Raw genomic sequence first — 24905 nt, forward strand, 5'->3', positions numbered from 1 at the left:
TGGGCAAATACTATCATTTACAGAGAACCTGCCCTGTCCTGTACACTGTGACATATTTTGTGGTTTGTGATTATGTGCTCTGATCCTTACGATAGCTCTAAAATAGCTCAAATAGTTATTCCCATTTTGTACATAAGAAAATTGAAGTTCTGGAAACATAGGGCAATTGCCCAAAGTAATAGAGTAAATTACAAAGCTAGGATTTCTTTCTTTCTTCCATTAATTAATTAATTATTTGAGATAGGGTCCCTGTTGCGGGATGCAGTGGGGAGATCATAGCTCACTGCAGTCTCGACCTCCTGGGCTCAATTGATCCTCACGTCTCAGCCTCCTGAGTAGCCGGGACTACAGGTGCACACCAACACTATGGCTGATTTTTGTATTTTTCTGTAGAGATCTGCCTAGGCTAGGCAGAGATTCTGGCTAGGCTGCTCTCAAACTCCTGGGCTCAAGCAATTCTCCTGCCTCACCCTCCCATATAGCTGGGACCGCAGTGTGTGCCACCAGTCCCAGCTGACTTGTTTATACCAGTGGTTCTTAATTGGAAGAGTTTTGTACCCCAGGGACATTTGGCAACATCTGGAGATATTTTTGAATGTTACTGTGGGGAGGAGGGGAGTGCTACTGTCATCTACTGGGTAGAGGCCAGGGATGCTGCTGAACATCCCACAGTGCACAGAACAGCCTCCTCCCCAGCCAACAGAGAAGTATCTGGTTGGCCCAAAATCTCAATGATGCCAAGTCTAAGAAACTGCTTTGTATTTCTCTGAGATACTGGGATGTGGAACGCTCTAAATTAGTTGTCTTTGAGGATAATGTACATATACATACACATGTATGTGTATACATGTATATAACTAAAGATATATAGTTGAGATCTTGCATTTGTGTTAATGAATGTAGTTTTTATAAAGATAATTGATGCATAGAATAATTGTTGACTCTTTGGAAAGGAAAAAGGACAAATGAGATACGTGCTATTGGTTTTGTTATTTAGAAATTGTTCGTGTGGATCCTCCCTACCATTCAGCCATTTGCAAACCATCAGTTGAGCATAACTTAATCCCTTCCAGTTCACAGCAAAGATTCATCAAAAGCCATTTGGTGTACTGTCACCTCATCTCTCTACCAGTGTTGATTAGATTACAGGAGGGTTACAGGAGGGCACCTTATCCAAATTGGCCAATGATAAATTCTTTTTTGGTACCTTACTATATATTTGTATCCTCAGAACAAATTCTCCTTTTCTGCTTAAGCTGGCTTGGTTTCGTTTCTTTCACTAGCAAACTAAGAGGCTTTGGCCAACAGAACTACTCTAGGGGTAGCTGTAAAATTTATCTCTAAAGAAAGGCTGCTCTTTTGACAACACAGTTTAATGGGTCTTCTGGATATATGACGATAGTAAAGCAAAATTTTGTTCTGGTATGAAGAAGCTGATTACAATGTTGTATTACAAACAATATATTACTCAGTGAAGTGAAAGGCCACACTGTGGGCAGGGTGGTGACTTTGCAGATAGCATGTTAATCCTTGCATGCTTTTTGTTGTTTCTCTTTTTGGAGGGGGAGGGTCTTAATTTTCTTTGTCCCTCCCCCACCCCCTTTATTTTCTCTGGGAAAGGCAAGACTGGATAAGGAGGCTTTTATCCTGCCAAGATGATTTGGCCCACAGGACAATTTGACTGAATAGAGGCTCCACAAAGAACGGACATGGCCAAAGAATTACAACAGGAAATTATGCATTTAGTTTCAAGGTTTCCTTTTTCTCCTTTTTTTTTTTTTTTTTTTTTGAGACCGAGTCTTGCTCTGTTGCCCAGGCTGGAGTGCAGTGTTGCTATCTCGGCTCACTGCAACCTCTGCCTCCTTGGTTCAAGCGATTCTCCAGCCTCAGCCTCCCGAGTAGCTGGGATTAGAGGCACCTGCCACCACACCTGGCTAATTCATATTTTTAGTAGAGATTGGGTTTCACCATGTTGGCCCGGCTGGTCTTGAACTCCTGATCTCAAGTGATCCACCCACCTCAGCCTCCCAAAGTACAGGGATTACAGGCATGAGCCACAGGGCCCGGCCAGTATTTTTCTTGTATAATGCTCAGTTTCTTTTAAATCTTTTTAAAAACTTGGCAGCCTTAGTCTTAACTGTGCTTTGGGAAAATAAGGAGCTGCACTCAAGCTTAAGAAGATATTGCTGGAAGTGTACATTGGCACAGCCTTCGAAAAGCTTCTTGGTGCCCTCCTGTAACCCAATCGACACTGGCTAGAGAGAGGAGGTCATATTGCATCATATGGCTTCCAGTGATTCTTTGCTGTGGACAAGAAAGTCGCTCTTTTTCTTTGAGAGGGAGTTTTGATGCCTAGGCTGGAGTGCAATGGCGGTGATCTCGGCTCACTACAACCTCTGCCTCCCAGGTTCAAGTGATTCTCCTATCTCAGCCTCCCGAGTAGCTGGGATTACAGGCATGTGCCACCATGCCAGGCTAATTTTGTATTTTTAGTAGAGATAGGGTTTTTCCATGTTGGTCAGTCTGGTCTCGAACTCCCGACCTCAGGTGATCCACCCATGTTGGCCTCCAAAAGTGCTGGGATTACAGGTGTGAGCCACCACGCCCGGCCAAGAAGGTCACTCTTTATGCTCAACAAATGTATTGCAAATGGCTGACAGGTAGGGAGGATCCAGATGAACAATTTCTAAATAGAAACACTAATAGTAGCCAGACACGATGGCTCACACCTGTAATCCCAGCATTTTAGGAGTTCGAGGCAGGCAGATCACCTGAGGCCAGGCATTTGAGACCAGCCTGGGCAACATGGAGAAACCCCATCTCTACTAAAAATACAAAAATTAGCCAGGTGTGGTGGCAGGCACGTGTAGTCCCAGCTACTCAGGAGGCTGAGGCAGGAGAATCGCTTGAACCCGGGAGGCAGAGGTTGCAGTGAGCTGAGCTTGTGCCACTGTACTCCAGCCTGGGCAACAGAGCGACACTCTGTCTCAAAAAAAAAAAAAAAAAATCGTAGATATTAAATTTGTTCCTTTCTCCTTTCCTAAAAGCTTTTTGTGCCCCCTCCAACCCAACAGTTCCACCCTAGAAAGACACTTGTACGCATACATCAGGACATGATACAAGAATATTCAGGCTGGTCGCGGTGGCTCATGCCTATAATCTCAGCACTTTGGGAGGCAGAGGTGGGAGGACGGCGGGAGACCATGCCACTGAACTCCAGCCTGGGCAACAGAGGGAGACTCCATCTCAAAAAAAAAAAAAAGAAAAAGCATAATGTTGAAAACAAACAGCAGTATAATACAGCATGGAGATAACTTTATAAAATGCAAAGACAAATAAAAGTAAATATAGTGCATTGTTTAGGAGTATAAATATGGTAATTATGCAAAGAAAACTAAAATGACTTTTAAAAATCATGATGGTGACTATTTTTGGGAGGAAAGCAGGTAGAAGGTGGGATCCGAGAGCAGCACACAGTAAGTGTCAATTGTCCTAGTTAATGTTCGGCTTCTTAAATTGGGTGATATGTTCACAGGTGTTCATTATGCTCTTTTTTTTTTTTTTTTTTTTTGAGACGGAGTCTGACTCTGTTGCCCAGGCTGGGGTGCAGTGGCACGATCTCGGCTCATTGCAAGCTCCATCTCTCGGGTTCATGCCATTCTCCTGCCTCAGTTTCCCAAGTAGCTGGGACTACAGGTGCCCGCCACCATGCCCTGCTAATTTTTTTTTTTTTTTTTTTGTATTTTTAGTAGAGACGGGGTTTCACCGTGTTTGCCAGGATGGTCTCGATCTCCTGACCTCGTGATCCGCCTGCCTCGGCCTCCCAAAGTGCTGGGATTACACGCAGGAGCCGCTGCGCCCGGCCCATTATGTTCTTATAACTTACATTAACATATTATTTTATACATGTCAAGCTTTATTTCCCCTTTTTTTTTTAAGAGATGAGATTTTGCTTTGTCACCCAGGCCAGAGAGTGTCGTGGTGCAGTCATAGCTCACTGCAGCCTCCAACTCCTGGGTTCAGGTGATTCTCCCACCTCTGTCTGCCAAATAGTTGGAACTACATGCACGTGCCACCATGCCTGGGTAAGTTGTTTTTTTTTAATTTTTTATTTATTATTATTATACTTTAAGTTTTAGGGTACATGTGCACAATGTGCAGGTTAGTTACATATGTATACATGTGCCATGTTGGTGCGCTGCACCCACTAAGTCGTCATCTAGCATTAGGTATATCTCCCAATGCTATCCCTCCCCCTCCCCCCACCCCACAACAGTCCCCAGAGTGTGATGTTCCCCTTCCTGTGTCCGTGCGTTCTCATTGTTCAATTCCCACCTACGAGTGAGAAGATGCGGTGTTTGGTTTTTTGTTCTTGCGATAGTTTACTGAGAATGATGATTTCCAATTTCATCCATGTCCCTACAAAGGACGTGAACTCATCATTTTTTATGGCTGCATAGTATTCCATGCTGTATATGTGCCACATTTTCTTAATCCAGTCTATCATTGTTGGACATTTGGGTTGGTTCCAAGTCTTTGCTATTGTGAATAATGCTGCAGTAAACATACGTGTGCATGTGTCTTTAAAGCAGCATGATTTATAGTCCTTTGGGTATGCTGGGTACGTTTTTTAAAAGTGTTATTTGTAGAGACGGAGTCTGGCTGTGTTGCCTGGGCTGGTCTCAAACTCCTGGCTTCAAGTTATCCTCCTGCCTCAGCCTCCCAAAGCTCTGGCATTACAGGTGTGAGCCACTGCACCCAGACTCAGACTTTTTTTAAGGGAAAGAATGGGAGTGCAGGTGGGGAGACACACTTTGGGAGGCCAAGGTGGGAGGATCACTTGGGCCGGGGGTTCAAGACCAGCCTGGGCAACAAAGTGAGACCTCGTATTTACCAAAAATACAAAAAATTAGCTGGGCTTGGTGGTGTGGGTTTGGGAGGCTGAGGTGAGAGGATTGCATAAGCTGTAGGAGCCCGAGGCTGCAACGAGCCGTGATCGCGCCATTGCGCTCTAACTTGGGCTAGACAATGAGATCCTGTCTCAAACCAAAACAAAACAAAACAGATAATTGTCAGATTGCTGTTTTGCTGTTGTTGCTTTTTGTTTTTGCTTTGCTTTGCCTTGGAAGTGAAGAGGAGATTCTCATTTGAACAGTTATCTTGAAGTATCTTTGTGAGCTAGGGTGCAATTATTTCCTCTGTCCTTGAGACACAGATGATTCCTGTCCAACATTCCCGAGGAACTCAGTAAGGACCAAATAGAGACTCAGGAAAGACAGTTACTGATTTTACACTGTTGCAAAACAGAGCTATGGTTTATGTTTAAGAAACTGCTGGCGGGGCGTGGTGGCTCATGCCTGTAATCCCAGCACTTTGGGATGCCAAGGCGGGCGGATTACTTGAGGTCAAGAGTTCGAGACCAGCCTGGCCAACATGGTGAAACCCTGTCTCTACTAAAAATACAAAAATTAGCTGGGCATGGTGGCGCATGCCTGTAATCCTAGCTACTGGGGAGGCTGAGGCACAAGAATCGCTTGAACCTGGGAAGCAGAGGATGCAGTGAGCCGAGATCCCGACATTGTACTCCAGCCTGGGTGACAGAGCAAGACTCTGCCTCAAAAAAAAACAAAACACAAAAAAACCAAATTGCTGTATTTTATGTTGTGAAATAGGGTCTAGCTCTGTTGTCCACGCTGGAGTGCAAGGGTGCAATCACAGCTCACTGCAGCCTTGACCTCCAGGGCTCAAGTGATCCTCCCTCCTCAGTTTTAAAGTAGCTGGGACTACAGGTATGCACCACCATATGTTGCCCAGGCTGGTCTTGAACTCCTGGAGAGAGATACATATAAACACACACACACACACACACACACACACACCTTTTTTTTTTTTTTTTTTTTGAGACACAGTTTCTCTCGTCACCCAGGCTGGAGTGCAATGGCATGATCTTGGCTCACTGCAACCTCTGCCTCCGGGGTTCAAGCTATTCTCCTGCCTCGGCCTCCCAAGTAGCTGGGATTACAGGCACTGCCACCATGCCTGGCTAATTTTATATTTTTAGTAGAGACAGGGTTTTTTCATGTTGGCCAGGCTGGTCTCAAACTTCTGGCCTCAGGTGATCCACTTGCCTCGGCCTCCCAAAGTGTTGGGATAACAGGCGTGGGCCACTGCGCCGGGCCCATACATATGCATTTTTAAAAATTTATTTATTTATTTCGAGACAGGGTCTCACTCTGTTGCCCAAGCAGGAGTGCAGTGGTGCTATCTCCCAGGCTCAAGCAATCCTCAGCCTCCTGAGTAGCTGGGACTACAGGTGTGTGCCACCACACCCAGATAATTTTTATTATTTTTATTTTTTAAATTTTTTGTAGAGATGGAGTTTCACCGTGTCACCCAGGCTGGATATTTTTGTATTTTTGATAGGCCTGTACAGTTTCCAAAGTTGCAACTTTCCCCCTCCCTGAGAGTAGGGGCAGCCCCTGCTCTCCCTCTACATCCTCCACAGTCCCGAGGTTTTGGCCTCTGTTTCCTATGCTTGGAACACCAGTCGCTCTTTTGTTGGTCTGGCTGACTTCTGTTCCTCTTTTAAAAATTTAAGTTTGGCCGGGCGCTGTGGCTCACGCTTGTAATCCCAGCACTTTGGGAGGCCGAGGCGGGTGGATGACCTGAGGTCATGAGTTCGAGACCAGCCTGGCCAACACAGTGCAACCCCGTCTTCACTAAAAATACGAAAATTAGCCGGGTGTGGAGGCATGCGCCTGTAATCCCAGCTACTTGGGAGGCTGAGGCAAGAGAATTGCTTGAACTAGGGAGGCGGAGGTTGCAGTGAGCTGAGATCACGCCACTGCACTCCACCTGGGCAACAGGGCAAGACTCGGTCTCAAAAGAAAAAATAAATAAATAAATAAAGTCAAGGGGGTAACACCTCTTGGTAACTCTCCTGTTGTTTCTCATGCCAGCATCATCACAGCCTTGAGGCTCTGGGGTAGGTCACTTCGTCGAGCTCGTTTCCACGAGGATAACGTTATCTTGGGTGTCTGTGAGAATGCTGCACTGAGTATAGGGCCCAGGCTCCTGGGTCAGCCGGGTTCGAATCCCCTTTCCTCCGTGAGGATCTGGGTCAGTCACAAGTGCTTCAGTTTCTTCGATTTGACTGAGGGAGGCTTTGACTCCAAAAAATTAACACTTGAGTGTACCCGGCCACAGCTTAGCACATCCAGGGTGTTTCCACCCTTTCTTTGGGATCCTCAGGGCTGGATGGAGCCGGTCCTTCCCGTCTCTCCTTATACTCGCGCACTCGCGCTGGCTGGAACTGGTCCTCCAAGTAGAACGAGGAGCGGGTTTTAGCGGCGCTCTAGCCCGCCGAGAGCATACGCCCGCCCCACGGGGGCCCCTGATTGGCTGAAGGTTGCGCTGGCACGCGCAACTTCCGGGACAGAGGCTGTGGCTGGAAGGAGCTGGGCATCCGGCCTGAGGCGCAGCGGTCGCGTTAGTTCGGCCCAATGGCGGCACCGCTGCTTCACACGCGTTTGCCGGGAGATGCGGCCGCTTCGTCCTCTGCAGTCAAGACGCTGGGCGCGTCGAGGACTGGGTAAGATTCAGGCCGCTTCCTTCTGCGCGTCTGGGACCAAAGCTCAGGACCGCGCTTAGAGGAGCGGATTGAAAGGATGTGGGACAAAGCTAATGGCGTGTGATAGGAGCACGGGGTCGAGGGTCATCTCACGTTCACAGAAATGAGCTCATTCCTCCTAACTGGGTAATAGGCATGGGTGGGGCCTGGAAAAGTGAGTATGTTCTCTGTTCTGGAGGCCCCCTTTCCCGACCGTGTCTCTTCGTCATTTCCCAGGCCTGGGGACTGCCTTCTGCGCCTTGACCCCTCTTCCTTCCCTCTTCTTCGTCCAAATTTGGAAGGGATTTCCCTGGGCTATGTGGGTTATCAGCCGAATGTTGTCACTCGTGGCAAATTGAATATTACATCTTTTTTGTTTGAAATTTGTTTCGACACACGTATTTGTTTAGCAGTCTTTATTTTGCTCCACTTTTAAAATCCCTAACCCCCATAGCACTCTTGGCGTTTAACCTTCAGAGTCATTAGGATGCTATGTTTTTTCATTAATTTACTATGTGTAAGTGAAGCAAACCTTGTAAAACAATTAGCGTAATATGATTCATAATATTTATCGAGCTCCTGCTTACTGTGTTAAACACCGGGGACAGTGGTTTATCCAAAGACACTAATGTCCCTGCTTTCTACAGAGCTTACAGCATGGGGGGAAAGGCAGTACATAGGCCAATAAATAAACGAACACGGTGATTTCAGTTATACAACAAGGTAATGGGGGAGGGAGAAGGGAGAGAAGGAGCGTTTGAGATTTCTCATTGGGAAGACATCTGTCATTTGAGCTTCCACTTGAATGAAGACAAAAATCTAGGCCGGGCGCGGTTGCTCACGCCTGTAATCCCAGCACTTTGGGAGGCCAAGGCGGGCGGATCACCTGAAGTCAGGAGTTCGAGACCAGCCTGGCCAACGTGCGAAACCTCGTCTCTACTGAAAATACAAAAATTAGCCGGGCATGGTGGCAGGGGTCTGTAATCCCGGCTACTCAGGAGGCTGTGGCAGGAGAATTGCTTGAACCCGGGAGATGGAGGTTGCAGTTAAGCCGAGATCACACCACTGCACTCCAGCCTGGGCAGCAGAGCAAGACTTCATCTCAAAAAAAAAAAAAATCCAGCCACGTAGAGATTTGGGAAAAGAGTATTTCCAATAGAGTGAACAGTAAGTGAAATGAGAAAGAGCTTGGCTTGTTTGAAGAGCAGAAAAGACATTATGGCTGTAGTAAAACAAGTTGTTGGAGATGAGGTGAGAGAGGTAGGCAGGGGCCAGATTAATGTAGGATCTTAAAGACCACACTGAGAGATTTGGATTTTTACTGTAAGTGCAGTGGGAACACAGTTATTGGTTGCTGAACAAAGGAGGGATTGTTGGTTCAGAGTGGAAGCAGGGAGACCAGTAAAGAGGCCTTAACAATAGTCCCACTGAATTATGTTGTTTCAATAAATGTTGGCTATTATAATTTTTATTATTTTCATGAACTTAATAGCTTGTTAATCTTGGTTCCACAGGATTTCAAATATGCGTGCATTAGAGAATGATTTTTTCAATTCTCCCCCAAGAAAAACTGTTCGGTTTGGTGGAACTGTGACAGAAGTCTTGCTGAAGTACAAAAAAGTAAGAGGAGATAATGTGTGAGGTTTGCTTTTGGTCAGGTCAGAATACAACTATTGCTGTTATACTAAAGACCAAGAGAAATAGCAAGATTAATTAAGATACCAGTTGAAATCAAATATTTAATAATAGCATGATGCCGTCAGTGCAAAATTAGAGTAATAGTGTCCTTTTTTTCCCCCACCTTGGCCCATTTCACAGGTAATAATGAGAAAGTAATAATGTCTTTACTGAGGTTACACCTCTTCAAATGCTTTATTTACCAAGCATCTTTTAACTTTAGCAAGTGCTAGAATTAAAAACAATTACAGCATTTTATTTATTTATTTATTTATTTGTGTTGGAGTCTTCCTTTGTCACCCAGGCTGGAGTGCAGTGGCGTGACCTCGGCTTACTGCATCCTCCACCTCCCAGGTTCAAGCAATTCTCCTGCCTCAGTCTTCTGAATAGCTGGAGTTACAGGCATGCACCACAACACCTGGCTAATTTTTTTATTTTTTTAGTAGAGACGGGGTTTCTACTAAAGGCCAGGCTGGTCTCGAACTCCTGACCTTGTGATCCACCCGCCTCGGCCTCCCAAAGTGCTGGGATTACAGACTTGAGCCACCATGCCTGGCCTACAGCATTTTATTTTTTGAGGAACTTACCTAAGCATTACTTTGGGACAGTAAACCAGTTCTCTGAATAGGGATTTTTGTTTTTGTGGTAGTTTAGAAGCATTTCTACTATATCTCAGCAGTAGAGGGAAAATGTTAAGTAACCATATGTTGATATGTAATATCCATTTGTATCCATATTTGAGTGAATACTTTTTTAGATCCTCCTGAATTAGATCATTATACCTGGCTGTTTTTTTCCCTCATGCTTTTTGAGAATTCGCAGGAGTATCAACTATTATATTCAAATGTCAATACAGAAGTATATCTAAATGTAGTTTATCATTTTCCTTTTTCCAAGCCCTCTGGCTGCACTAACATGAGTGTTTAAATTTTTGTAGTCATGATTTTATAATCCACAATTGACATGTGAAAGTTAGTGTTCCTTTTATAATTTCATCTGATGTTAAAGTACGGTTAAAAGTCTTGCTGTTGATACTAAACAGGAAACAAAAGCATAACTTAATTCTTTCCCCTTCTTGTTAAGGGTGAAACAAATGACTTTGAGCTGTTAGATCCAGACATAAAGGTAATTAATTTTGTGTTTGATCATTAGCAAAATTATCGCCACTTTATACAGACATAGTTTGCTCTTTGGGTCCCATTCTGTCCTCCAGAACTTGCTCTCTCCATGGTCCTCCCTTACTTTAATCTGGTGGTTCTCAACCAGGGACAGTTTTACCCCCTAGAAGACATTTGATGATGGCTGCAGATATTTTTGTCACAATTGGGAGGAAAGGGTGCTACTGGCATCTGGTGGTTGAATGACAGAGATGCTGCTAAACATCTCACAGTGCACAGGGCAGCCTCCCATAACCAAGAGTGATCCAGCCCCAAATGACAACAGTGTTGAGGCTGGGAAACCCTGCTCTAATGCTTCCTTTCTATTAGGTTACTACCTCTTTCCTCCATGCTGCATGCAACTCTCTTGTCTCTTTAAAGCTAAAACAAACCAAAAAAAAAAAAAAAAAAAAAACCACTGATTCAGCATTTCCAGGTTTGAGATACACCTATCATGTAGTAAAACCTTAATACATTTTGTTTCACCGTTCTTGCTTTACTGCCCAGTTTTGAAGAGAATGGTTTATTACCACGGCAGTGGTAGTTAGATTGCCTGGAATGAAATTCCAATTTTATTATCCAGTGTGTGATCTTGAGCAAATTGTTGTAACCTCTCTGCCTCTATTTTCCACTGTGTGAAACCAAGAAAACAATAGAGATTTAAAAAATATGGAGTGTTTTGTTTTTTAAGAGATGTGGTCTTGCTGTGTTGCTCTGGCTATTCACAGGTGTGATCGTAGTGCACTACAGCCTTGAACTCCTGGCCTCAAATGATCCTTTCTCTTCAGCCTTCTAAAAAGCTGGGACTATAGGTGCATGCCACTGTGCCTGGCTTTAAACATGGAAATACTTAAGGATTGAATGAGCTAATATGCAAGAAGCACTTAGAACAGTCTCTGACTCAAACTAAGGGCAGTAATTGTCATCTGTTGTTTTTGTTCCAGCTGACTGCGCTGTATCATTTCTCATTCACATTTAAGTCCACTGTTCTTATCACTGTAGTAATTACCGTGACAGGTTACCCATGTTTTTTTTTTACATGCTGATTTCAGTGGACTTTTTTTTGAGACAAACTCTCCTTCTTGTCACCCAGGCTGGAGTGCAGTGGTGTGATCTGGGCTCACTGCAACCTTTGCCTCTTGGGTTCAAGCAATCCTCCTGCCTCAGCCTCCCAAATAGCTGAGATTACAGGCACCTGCCACCATGCCTGGTTAATTTTTTTATTTTTAGTAGAAACAGGGTTTCACCATGTTGGCCAGGTTGGTCTTGAACTCCTGACCTCAGGTGACCTGCCCGCCTCGGCCTCCCAAAGTGCTGGGATTACAAGTGTGAGCCACTGAGCCCACCTCAGTGGACTTACTTTTTTAAGCCTTGTATTCCTCGTATCAGCCGACACTGTTGGCCACCCACTTCTTAAAACTTCAGTGTTTCTGATCCTCCTGTCTTCTGATCTTTTAATCTTTTTTTTTTTTTTTGCTCTGTCGCCCAGGCTGGAGTGCAATGGCGCAATCTCAGCTCACTGCAAGCTCCGCCTCCCGGGTTCATGCCATTCATCTGCCTCAGCCTCCCGAGTAGCTGGGACTACAGGTGCCCACCACCACACCTGGCTAATTTTTTGTATTTTTAGTAGAGATGGGGTTTTACCATGTTAGCCAGGATGGTCTCGATCTCCTGACCTTGTGACCCACCCGCCTTGGCCTCCCAAAGTGAAGCTTTTCTTTAAAATAGAGATGGGATCTTGCTGTATTGCCCAGGCTGGTCTCAGACTCCTTGCCTTAAGTGGTCCTCCCACCTCAGCCTCCCAAATTGCTGGGATTACAAGCGTGAACCACTACGTCCAAGTGAAACTTCTTGAGATAGTTACATAATTTTTAAATCTGCTGGTGTAGAAGTTAATAAAGTGTAGAAATGAATAAATATTAAATATTAGATCAAGTTTCTCATGTTTACCTTAAAGTATAAAGATTTATCTTAAAGCACTGATTTTCACAAAATAACATCAGTGTGAAATTGGAAAAGAAACCAAGTATTTTATTTCATGTATCTGGGAAATGAAGTGCTTTAGTCAACTGAATCTGCCCAAAACTAAAAAGCATTCATTAAAAAGTACTTAACTCAGAAATTATAAAAATAGAAGACATCAGGAAAATACATTCTACACAGAATATGCCAACCATACACTACTCTTTTTTTGATAATAAAAAATGTACTTACTGAGCCAGGTGCGGAGGCTCACGCCTATAATCCCAGCACCTTGGGGGGCCAATGAGAGTGGATCAGTTGAGGCCAGGAGTTGGACACTGTCTCATGTGTCTGCGTGAAGAGGCTACCAAACAGGCTTTGTATGAGCAACATGGCTGTTTATTTCACCTGGGTGCCGGTGGGCTGAGTCCAAAAAAGGAGTCAGCAAAGGGTGGTGGATTATCATTAGTTCTTACAGGTTTGGGGATAGGTGGTGGAGTTTGGAGCAATGTTTTGCAGGTAGGGGGTGGATCTCACAAAGTACATTGTCAAGGGTGGGGAGAATTAAAAAGAACCTTCTTAAGGGTGGGAGAGATTACGAAGTACATTGATCAGTTAGGGTGGGGCAGTAGCAAATCACAATGGTGCAATGTCATCAGTTAAGGCTATTTTCACTTCTGTGGATCTTCAGTAGCTTCAGGCCATCTGGATGTATACGTACAGGTCACTGGGATATGATGGCTTAGCTTGAGCTCAGAGGCCGGACAGAGACCAGCCTAGCCAACATGGCAAAACGCCCTCTCTACTAAAAATACAAAACTGAGCCAGGCATGGTGGCACATGCCTGTAATCCCAGCTACTCTGAAGGATGAGGCAGTAGGATCATTTGAACCCAGGAGGCAGAGGTTGCAGTGAGCCAAAATCATGCCACTGTACTCCAGCCTGGGTGACAGAGTGAGTCTCTGTCTCAAGAAAAAAAAAAAAAAAAGTCGGTTGTGGTGGCTCAAGCCTATAATCCCAGCACTTTGGGAGGCCGAGGCGGGTGGATTATGTGGTCAGGAGATCAAGACCATCCTGGCCAACATGGTGAAACTTCATCTCTACTAAAAATACAAAAAATTAGCTGGGCATCGTGGCAGGTGCCTGTAGTCCTAGCTACTTGGGAGGCTGAGGCAGAATGGCGTGAACCCAGGAGGCGGAGCTTGCAGTGAGCCGAGATCTCACAACTGCACTCCAGCTTGGGTGACAGAGCGAGACTCTGTCTCAAAAACAAAAACAAACGAACAAAAATACAAAAATCAGCTGGGCCTGGTGTCACGTGCCTGTATTCCCAGCTACTCAGGAGCCTGAGGCAGGAGAATAGCTTGAACCCAGAGGGTGGAGGCTGCAGTGAGCGGAGATCATGCCACTGCACTCCAGCCGGGGAGACAGCAAGACTCCACCACAAAAAAAAAAAAAAAAAAGAAAGAAATCTGGTTATTAAATCTTCATTTCAATTGAGTTCTATGTAAATTAAAATTCACTCTAAGAAGTATTTTTTGGTATAAAACTTCATCTGCCCAAAAGTGTTCAGGAGATAACCTGAGATTTTAGATTAGAAGTGTAAACAATCAAAACCAAGTTTCCTGAAACTTGTGTTAAAATATTAGAAATATTAATAATTCTAAAATGCCACCTTGCCACTATTATTCATATTAACCAAAATATTAGAGAAGTAATATTTCAGACTAGAACAGGAAAAAATGTCTGAATACTATCCAAAATAATCATTGATAATTTTTTTAGAAGTGGGTGTATAAATAGTAGTAATTCCTCAAAATGAAGTGCATAATTGGCACATCAAATATTTTGTCTGCAGGCAATTCTGTGCATTTTAGGTCAAAAATGTGGTCCCTTTAAGAGAGTCCTTGACTTCTCATTTCTCCGGGGACCGTTCTGTGGCACTGGTCCCCTTTGTATATAAAATGGTGAAAGCTGACTTGAATGTGCCGTCACCACTCTGCTGGGAAAAACAGATGAAGGTGGCCCAGAGAAAACCACAGACTCCAGCGTAAGCTGTTCTCCATTGAACAGGAACAAGGCTGAAGTTGGTCAGCTGGAACAGAGAGAGAGTCCGTTAGGGCCACATGGAAACCAAAGCCCTGAGTTCATATTACTGAGTAGGCGGAACTTACCTGTACAAAGGGCCAGTACATCAGTCCACTCTGGAATTGAAAAAAAAAAAAACCAATAACTTTATTAGAATGCCTTTTATTTTTTATTTATTTATTTTGTTTTTTATTTTTTGAGACAGGGTCTCACTCTGTTGCCCAGAATGGAGTGCAGTGGTGCAATCTTAGCTCACCGCAACCTCTGCCTCCTGGGTTCAAGCAATTGTCGTGTCTCTGCCTCCTGAGTATCTGCGATTACAGGCACACACCACCTCACCTGGCTAATCTTTGTATTTTTAGTAGAGACGGGTTTTCACCATGTTGGCCAGGCTGGTCTCGAACTCCCGACCTCAGGTGATCCACCCACCTCGGCATCCCAAAGTGCTGGGATTACAGGTGTGAGCCACTATACCTGAGCTAGAATACCTTTTAACCACACAAAACAATTGCACAGTTCATTCCATGAAAGAGTAAGAAATACTAGGCCAACAAGATGCCTAGGTAGTATTATATTTCAGACTAAGCTGATTAAATTAGACTACTTAAGGCCTCTGGAGTGAGGGGGTTGGGGAGTTTTGGGGAAAAAAGCTATTAGGTAGAAGACATTCCTATTAATTACATTTTTAACGCCAGAATGAAAAGTCTACTAGAATCAGTACCAATTCTGGAAGACAGCGGCTTTGGAAATGACAGCATGTATTTATGCATCGCAATTTCCTGGTTACCATGAACAAATGATGCAGGAATATATTTGTAAATACAGAATCATCAATGAATTCTTTTTTTTTTAAATTAATTTTTTTTTTCTGAGACATGGTATCTCTATGTTGCCCAGGCTGGTCTTGAACTCCCAGGCAAAAGCAGTAGTCCCACTGCAGCCTCCTAAAGTGCTGGGGTTATAGGCATGAGCCACCTCATCCTGCTGAATTATTTTATTTATTTATTTTGTTTGAGATGGAATCTCATTCTGTCGCTTAGTCTGGAGTGCAGTGGCAAGATCTTGGCTCACTGCAACATCTGCCACCTAGGTTCAAGTGGTTCTCCTGCCTCAGCCTCCTGAGTAGCTGGGATCACAGGCGCCTGACACCATGCTCGGCTAATTTTTGTATTTTTAGTAGAGACAGGGTTTTACCATGTTGGCCAGGCTGGCCTTGAACTCCTGACCTCAGGCGATTTGCCTGCCTTGGCCTCCCAAAGTGGTAGGATTACAGGCGTGAGCCACTGTGCCCAGCCTTGAATTGTTGAAACTATATACCAAACCATTGTTTATGGAATGATTTTCTAATAATATATTGAAACCATGTGATGCTATAGAACAAGTTTAGCTGAAATTTTCATATATTACAAAATATGTTAGATAGACATTTCACAAGCTTTATCCTACACAGTCCTATGAAAAAGTCATCATTATGATTTTTTTTAAAAAAAGTCTTCATATGTAAATTTATCTCAAATAAAAGCTAGAGGTTTTCAAAAAAGTCCTTAAAAGTGGTATTACAGACTTATTTTCTTCTTTTTACTAATTTGTATTTTCTGAAGTTTCTAAAATGAACAATTGCAATAAAAGCTTTATAATATTTATGTTTATATTTAAAAGTAGATATTACATATAATGTGTGTATACATATACATATATACATATATATACGCATATATACGTATATGTGTATCTATATATATATTTTTTGAGACGGAGTTTTGCTCTTGTTGCCCAGGCTGGAGTGCAATGGTGCGATCTCGGCTCACTGCAACCTCCACCTCCTGGGTTCAAGCGGTTCTTCTGCCTCAGCCTCCGAGTAGCTGGGATTACAGGTGCACACGACCACACCTGGCTAAATTTTGTATTTTTAGTAGAGACAAGGTTTCATGATATTGGCCAGGCTGGTCTCGAACTCCTGACCTCAGGTAATCTGCCCGCCTCGGCCTCCCAATGTGCTGGGATTACAGGCATGAGCTACCACGCCCGGCCATAATGTCTATTTTATATATTTTTTTTTTTTTTTGAGACGGAGTTTCACTCTTGTGCATCTCAAATTTCCGACCTCAGGTGATCCGCCCACCTCAGCCTCCCAAAATGCTGGGATTACAGGCGTGAGACACTGAGCCTGGCCCTTAATTGTTAAATATGCTTTAAATATAAAATATACCCCTGTAATCCCTGCATTTTGGGAGGCCAAGGCAGTCAGATCACCTGAAGTCATGAGTTTGAGACCAGCCTGACCAACATGTAGAAACCCTGTGTCTACTAAAAATAAAAATTAGCAGGACATGATTGCAGGAACCTGTAATCTCAGCCTGTAATCCTAACACTTTGGGAGGCCAAGGTGAGTGGATCACTTGAGGTCAAGAGTTCAAGACCAGCCTGATCAACATGGTGGAACCCCATCTCTAGTAAAAAAAAAAAAAAAAAAAAAAAAAAAAACAAAATTAGCCAGGTGTGGTGGGGCATGCCTGTAATCCTAGCTACTTGGGAGGCTGAGGCAGGAGAATTGCTTGAAGCCAGGAGGTGGAGGTTGCAGTGAGCTGAGATCACGCCATTGCACTCCAGCCTGGGCAACAAGAGTGAAACTCCATCTCAAAAAAAGGAGGGGCCGGGTGTGGTGGCTCACGCCTGTAATCCCAATACTTTGGGAGGCCGATGCAGGCGGATCATGAGGTCAAGAGATGGAGACCATCCTGGCCAACATGGTGAAACCCCGTCTCTACTAAAAGTACAGAAATTAGGCTGGGCACGGTGGCTCAAGCCTGTAATCCCAGCAGTTTGGGAGGCCAAGGTGGGCAGATCACAAGGTCAGGAGATCGATACCATGGTGAAACCCCATCTGAACTAGAAATACAAAAAATTAGCCGGGCGTGGTGGCTCATGCCTGTAATCCCAGCTACTCAGGAGGCTGAGGCAGGAGAGTCACTTGAACCCAGGAGGCAGAGGTTGTGGTGAGCGGAGATAGCGCCATTGCACTCCAACCTGGGCAACAAGAACGACACTTTGTCTAAAAACGAAAAATAAAAGGCTCTGCATTCCATGACTCATCATGGAAAAGATAAAATGATCCAAATTAAATATGTATTTCTATGCTGACTTATAAATTGCTAAAATAGTTCATAACCAATGTTTTGTTTGTCAAATCCATGTTCCTGGGAAGACAATCAAAGCTTCAGGTGCATTTGGCTACCTCATGGGCAATTTGAACATTTCAATTGTCAATTGTCATTTTCAATGCATGTTTTCTGGTTGCTTTCCCATGCAAGAGGGCTGATATTATAACAGTAGATCTATGGTACGGTGTATTTTCACCAGATACTGAAAGCTTTTTATGGCTCACTGACTGGGGACAATCAATTCCTTCACAATCTAGAACCTGAAGATTGGATCTTCTGAGAACATCAGACATAGAATGTCCTTGCCATCCACACTACAGCAAAACTTCAGGACCTTGAACTTTGGCTTCATAATCTCACAAGAGGGAAGTTTTTCACTGGAAGAAGATGGCATCCTTGATGTGAACAGCTTTTCCCAAGATCACAGATCAAGACTTCTGGTTTGTATGATTTTTTTTTTTTTTTTTTTTTTTTTTTTTTTTGAGACAGAGACTTTTTTTTTTTTTTTTTTTTTTTTTTGACATGGAGTCTCGGTCTTCTCGCTCCAGCTGGAGTGGAATAGCGCGATCTTGGATCACTGCAACCTTCACCTCCCAGATTCAAGCGATTCTTGTACCTCAGCCTCCTGAGCCGCTGAGACTACAGGCACATGCCACCATGCCTGGTTAATTTTGTGTGTGTGTGTGTGTGTGTGTGTGTGTGTGTCTGTGTCTGTGTGTGTGTGACAGAGTTTTACTCTTGTTGCCCAGGCTGGAGTGCAGTGGTGCGATCTTGGCTCACTGCAATTTCTGCCTCCTAGGTTCAAGCGATTCTCCTGCCTCAGCCTCCTGAGTAGTTGGGATTATAAGCGCCCAACACCATACCCCGGGAATTTTTTGTATTTTTAGTAGAGACAGGGTTTCATCATGTTGGCCAGGCTGGTCTCGAACTCCTGACCTCAGGTGATCCACCCGCCTCGGTATCCCAAAGTGCTGGGATTACAGGCGTGAGCCCTGTGCCCAGCCTCCATCCCTCTCTTTCTCTCTCTCTCTCTCTCTCTCTCTCTCTCGACTGAGAGAGGGAGACTGACCGGGGACAATCAACTCTCTCTAGACTGACAGAGAGAGAGAGAGAGAGGGAGGGAAGGAGAGAAAGAGATGGAGTCTGGCTCTCACCCAGGCTGGAGTGCAGTGGAGTGATCTTGGTTCACTGCAACCTCCACCTTCCGTGTTCAAGCGATTCCTGTGCCTCAGCCTCCCAAGTAGCTGGGATTGTAGGTCCGTACCACCACGCCCGGCTAATTTTTGTGTTTTTAGTAGAGACGGCTTTGCCATGTTGGCCAGGCTGGTTTTGAACTCCTGACCTCAGGTGATCCTCCAGCCTCGGCCTTCCAAAGTGCTGGGATTACAGGCGTGAGCCACCTCGTTTCTGGCCAAATGAAATAAAATGTTAAAGTAAATTCAGGACTACCCCACCTCCAAGTCTTCTGTCCCCTTTGGGCGCCCAGGTGAGTGGGGGAGGGGCTGGGGTAATAATAACATCAAAAGAGCGCCTTTTCCTCCCTTATTCCGAGGAGACTTTCCTGGGCCTGACTCCCAGTCCTGTCCCCAGCGCCCCGCAGCCTCTCGAGCCCCTTCAGTGACCAAGATGCAGAGATCAGGACGCCATTGCGCCGCCCCAGGTGCCTGCCCCTATCTGGCTCCGCCTGGGCCCCAAGGGAAGGTGACGTCGGGGGCCGGGCCGGGGCGTGGCAGCTGGGGTGTTTGTCCGCTGGGCTTGCTGCCTCCATCCCAGAGGGTGGCAGCACCGTCCCACCTCTGTCACCCTCCAATGGGGCCGCTACCTGTGTGCCTGCCAATCATGCTGCTCCTGTGGCTCCCGTCGCTGCTGCTGCTGCTGCTGCTGCTGCTGCTGCTGCTGCTGCTGCTGCTGCTGCTTGGACCTGGCCCCGGGTCCGGCGAGGGTGAGTGAGGAAGGGGCTTTCACGGAACTCAGGCATTCTGGGATTCCTCCAGCCATTCCTAGGGAGCCAGCAGCCCTGCCTCCCATCCCTCTTCAAGTTCCTAGTTGCCCTAGAGCCCCCAGCTCGCTCTTCTAATGCTCACCCACACTCTGGGTCCCAGCCCTCTGTAGGGCCCCCCACTCACTCCTCCCAGGGACCCAGAACTAGCCTAGCCCTTCCCCAGGGCCACAGAGTCCTCTCCTGGCTCCCTCCCCTAACCGGCTGTGACCCTCTCCAGCAGCCCGGAAGCTTCCCGGTTGTCCTGATCTGGGATCCGCAAACTTATCCTTCATTCCACCTGTCCCTGAGATGTGAGACACAAGAGGGTGGGAGGAGCAGGGGCAGAAAGGGCCCGGCTTGGGTGTGGGAGAAGAATATATTGTGCCCCTGTACAACAAACCCCTGTGACCAAAAAAAAAGACATACTGTCCCTATCCCACTATCCATCCTTTGGGGTCACTGTAGAGAGGTCTCCTGGGTGACTGCCCATTTCTGGGGTGCACAGATACATGTAGCCACAGAGTACTATGCAGACACCGCCAGCACACAGATGCGCAGGCACAGGACCAGCCCCAGACTCACCTGGCCCTCAGGTGTGCAGCTCACGGTGTGCTGCTCCCACAGGCAAAAATACTGAGATACCACTAGGGGGACACATGCACACACACACACACACTGAGAGAGAGAGAGAGAAAGGCACAGACACACATATGTGCACATAGACCCTGGGGCTCACAGGATGCATAGACAACCCCGGCCCTCCCCGAGGAGGCTGCAGCGGGCAGACAGGGCAAACAGACCCCAGCGTGACCTGCCCCACCTATGTTGGCACAGAGGGAGTGTTTTGCTTGGTTATAAGCACAGTGCTCATGCCTGCCCCATGCCTAGAACCCTCCCTCTATAGGGCTGTTGCTAGGGCTCTGAGATACCAGAGAGTGGTCAGGGAGTGTGGCAGGGGAAACTTTGGGGACAGCTTCAGGGTACCGTGTTGGGACTGGGACATTGTCAGAGTGCTCAGAGAGGGCATGTTCCCTGGGTCTTGGTGGATTTAGAGGTCAAGGGACCATTTCTGGAAGCTCACTGTGTGCCAGGGCAGCTTATATCAGAGCTCTGCTCTTTTTCTTTTTCTTTTTTTTTAAGACAGAGTCTCACTGTTGCCCAGGCTGGAGTGCAGTGGCACCATTTCAGCTCACTGCAACCTCCACCTCCCGGGTCCAAGAGATTCTCCTGCCTCAGCCTCCTGAGTAGCTGGGACTACAGGCATGCACCACCACCACACCTGGCTAATTTTTGTATTTTTAGTAGAGACGGGGTTTCACCATGTTAGCAAGGCTGGTCTCGAACTCCTGACCTCAGGTGATCCACCTGCCTTGGCCTCTGAAAGTGCTGAGATTACAGGCATGAGCCACTGTGCTTGGCCAGATATCTGCTCTGGAAGACCCCCCAGGCTGGAGGGCACTGCCACAAGCAGACAGTATGGTGAGGGTCCCTATGGCCACCTGGCAGGCAAGGTGGATTCTGGAGGGAGGTGGCCTGGGAGCAGGCTGAGGATGGGGTGAGGGCATTTGAGCAGCAGAGTGTCTGCGTGACTGGGCATAACTGGAGGGACAGTAAATGACTCTTGTGTGAGAGGATGAGGGAGGGGTGAGAGGGGCTGACTACCCCCAGGACTTGAGGTGCAGTGAGACTCCTTAGCTTTATCCAGACTCGTGGGAGCCATGGAGGTTTGAGGCAGAGGCGTGGGCTGCTGGGAGAGTGAGGACTCACCATCCAGAGAGGAAGGTGAAGCTTTCAACTCTAAATGCCATTTTATTTTCGTGGTTTTTTTTTTTTTTTTTTTTTTTTTGAGACGGAGTATCACTCTTATTGCCCAGGCTGGAGTGTGATAGCACGAGCTCGGCTCACTGCAACCTCTGCCTCCCGGGTTCAAGTGATTCTCCTGCCTCACCCTCCCAAGTAGCTGGGATTACAGGCATGCGCCACCATGCATGGCTAATTTTATATTTTTAGTAGAAACAGGGTTTCTCCGTGTTGGTCAGGCTGGTCTGGAACTCCTGACTTCAGGTGATCCACCCGCCTTGGCCTCCCAAAGTGCTGGGATTACAGGCATGAGCCACTGTGCCTGGCCCCAAATGTGTTTTACATTTTCTTCCTATTTGATTCATCTTTGTCGTGCAACATAAATATGCTACTTTTCCACTGATAAAAAGACAAAATGGAATTTAAAATTGGCCTGGACTTCTCAAAAAAGTCAGTGTGATGAAAACATGTTCTAGATAAAATAGAAATGAGACTGGGCATGGTGGCTCATGCCTGGAATCCCAGCGCCTTGGGAGGCCAAGGAAGGAGAATCACTTGAGGCCAGGAGTTTGTGACCAGCCTGGGCAACATAGTGAGACCGCAGATCTACTAAAACTTTAAAAATTAGCTGGGCATGGTGGTGCATGCCCGTATGTCTGGAGGTTGAAGCAGGAGGATCGCTTGAGCCCAGGATCTGGAGGCTGAGGCAGGAGGATCGCTTGAGCCCAGGATTTGGAGGCTGCAGTGAGCTATGATTGTGCCACTGCACTCCAGTGTGGGTGACAGAGTGAGACCCTGTCTCTATTTAAAAAAAGAGAGACAAGATGATCAGGATGAGCGCAGTGGCTCATGCCTATAATCCCAGCACTTTGGGAGGCCAAAGCAGGTGGATCACATGAGGTCAGGAGTTTGAGACCGGCCCAGCCTAGATGGTGAAACCCCGTTTCTACTAGAAATACAAAAATCAGCTGGGTGTGGTGGGGCACGCCTGTGATCCCAGCTACTCGGGAGACTGAGGCTGGACAGTTGCTTGAACCTGGGAGGCAGAAGTTGCTGTGAGCAAGATTACACCACTGTGCTCCAGCCTGGGCAACAGGAATAAGACTCTGTCTCAAAAAAAAAAAAAAAAGGGATGATCAAACACAATGCATCAACTTCCCGGAGCCGTATAAACCCTAAACCTAACCAAGGAAGCAGGCAAGCCTGTGTGTGAGTTTTCCACTCTATTGCTGGTACCACTCGGCTCTGGCAACCCGGAAGGCCACCTTCCCCTGTCGTTACTGTGTAAGGAGGAAGGAGCACTGGTTTGCAAGTCAGAAGCCTGGGTTGAAGCCTCTGCTTGAGTTCCTGCTGGCTGTGGGAATGTGGGGTTACCTTTCCCGGCTGGCCTCGTTTCCTACATGTCCAATGCAGGGGTTCCAGTCACATGCATTGGGCACCATTACATGTCCAAGCTGTGCCAGGATCTAGAAAAATGGCTGGGCTCAGGCCAAGGGGCCTTCCTATCTGGCAGTGAAAATAAGAGGAGATACCAAGGGCCCTGAGCCTGAGTCTGGAGGAAAAGTCATGAGCACAGGGCAGTGCCAGGGCCTGGGAGCTGCCACAGAGGAGCCCACCTTGGTGACAGACACCTGTAGGCTTATATGATGCCGAGTGCCCAACACAGGGAACTGGACAAAGGTTTCGTGCACGACTCTTTTCCCTCCTTGGCTACCTTGAGGACCTTGATTATAATAGTTAGCCTTTTTTTTTTTTTTCTTTTTTTGGGACTCTTGCTCTGTCGCCCAGGTTGGAATGCAGTGGCAAAATCTTGGCTCACTGCAATCTTCGCCTCTCAGGTTCAAGTGACTCTCCTTCCTCAGCCTCCCTAGTAGCTGGGATTACAGGCGTGCACCACTATGCTCGGCTAATTTTTGTATTTTTACTACAGATGGGGTTTCACCATGTTGGCCAGGCTGATCTTGAACTGCTGACCTCAGGTGATCTGCCCGTCTGGGCCTCCCAAAATCTTGGGATTACAGGTGTGAGCCACTGAGCCCAGCTGGATTATAATAGCCTTTTCATGCACCAGGGGCTTTATACTCATTATCTCATTTCATTCATATGAGTTGAAGTCAGCTTATCCCCCATTTCACAGATGAGGAAACCAAGGCCCAGAGAGGTTAGGAATTTGTCCAAGGTCACACAGCTAGGAAGTAGGATTCAAACCCAGACAGCCAGGCTGTAATACCTAGGCTCTTCTCAGGCTCATGCCCTTCCCAGGGGTCTGGGAAGCCCTGACCTGCAGCCTGTCACCTTTGTTTACCCCCCAGCCTCCAGGATATTATGTGTGCACCGACGTGGGATCCTGGAACTGGCAGGAATTGTGGGTTGTGTTGGTCCCTGAACTCCCATCGCCTATATGAAATATGGTTGCTTTTGTGGCTTGGGAGGCCATGGCCAGCCCCGCGATGCCATTGACTGGTGAGTGCATGCCTGGGACCAGGCTACAAAATCCCTCACACTCTGGGGTAGTCAAGCCTTATGAGGAAGTACCCAAAACTGAAGCTGGGGTTTGGTCCAGGGAGATCCCAGTGTGCAGTACTACTTTGCGGGCAGGCAGAGGCCTCTTGGATAACATGGCCAGTGAAGCCAGATCTTGGTACCAGCTGCGCCTTACCCTGGCCATGGGCTGAAAACGTTGCCTTAAAAAATTGGCCAGGAGCGGTGGCTCACTCCTGTAATCCCAGCACTTTGGGAGGCCAAGGCGGGCAGATCACTTGAGGTCAGGAGTTCAAGGCCAGCCTGGCCAATATGGTGAAACCCCATCTCTACTAAAAATGCAAAAATTAGCTGTGTGTGGTGGCAGGCGTCTGTAATCCCAGCTACTCGGGAGACTGAGGCAGGAGAATTGCTTGAACCCGGGAGGCGGAGTTTGCAGTGAGTTGAGATTGCACTGCTGTATTCCAACCTGGACAACAGTGCCAAACCCTGTCTCAAAAGAAAAAAATAATAATAATATAAAGTGACCAGGTGTGTTGACTCATGCCTGTAATCCCACCACTTTGGGTTGAGGCAGGAGGATCACTGGAGCCCAGGAGTGTGAAACGAGCCTAGGCAACAGAGTGAGACCCTGTCTCTATATTAAACACACACACACACACGCGCACACACAGACACACACACATACACACATACAAAGGCAGCCAGACTAAGCACTAGGAACTGCCCTGGGAATCTCTTTGTGATCTCACAACAATCCCATTTCACATGAAGAAACCTAGGCACAGAAATATTCAGTAACATGTCCAGGTGCGGTGGCTCACGCCTGTAATCCCAGTACTTTGGGAGGCTGAGGCAGGCAGATCATGAGGTCAGCAGTTCGAGACCAGCCTGGCCAATATGGTGAAACCCCATCTCTACTAAAAATGCAAAAATTAGCTGTGTGTGGTGGCAGGCGTCTGTAATCCCAGCTACTCGGGAGACTGAGG

At 46.5% G+C, this 24905-nt stretch overlaps 1 protein-coding gene across 11 annotated transcripts in view; it reads left to right on the top strand.

Annotated features, from left to right (window-relative positions):
- The first annotated feature begins 5586 nt into the window (after positions 1–5586).
- LOC117977917 (uncharacterized) overlaps positions 5587–24905 on the top strand; it is a 37111-nt gene continuing 17792 nt past the window's right edge. For 3 of the 11 annotated variants that reach the window (XR_010110449.1, XR_010110450.1, XR_008621528.2), the window contains exons 1-6: positions 5593–7591; positions 9124–9229; positions 10370–10411; positions 17912–18094; positions 19245–19596; positions 23748–23898. Coding sequence is in view for 4 of the 11 variants with exons in the window: in XM_055100695.2 (XP_054956670.2) it covers positions 7503–7591; positions 9124–9229; positions 10370–10411; positions 17912–18094; positions 19245–19596 (772 nt within the window). In the remaining 7 variants the exon portion in view is untranslated. Of the gene's footprint in view, positions 7592–9123; positions 9230–10369; positions 10412–17911; positions 18095–19244; positions 19597–23747; positions 23899–24905 lie in introns of all 11 variants that reach the window. The other 8 variants (XM_055100695.2, XM_063598255.1, XR_010110447.1 and 5 more) reach the window with 5 other exon arrangements.

The sequence above is a fragment of the Pan paniscus genome, chromosome 18, assembly GCF_029289425.2.
Source record: "Pan paniscus chromosome 18, NHGRI_mPanPan1-v2.0_pri, whole genome shotgun sequence".
In the NCBI taxonomy this organism is placed as follows: Eukaryota; Metazoa; Chordata; class Mammalia; order Primates; family Hominidae; genus Pan; species Pan paniscus.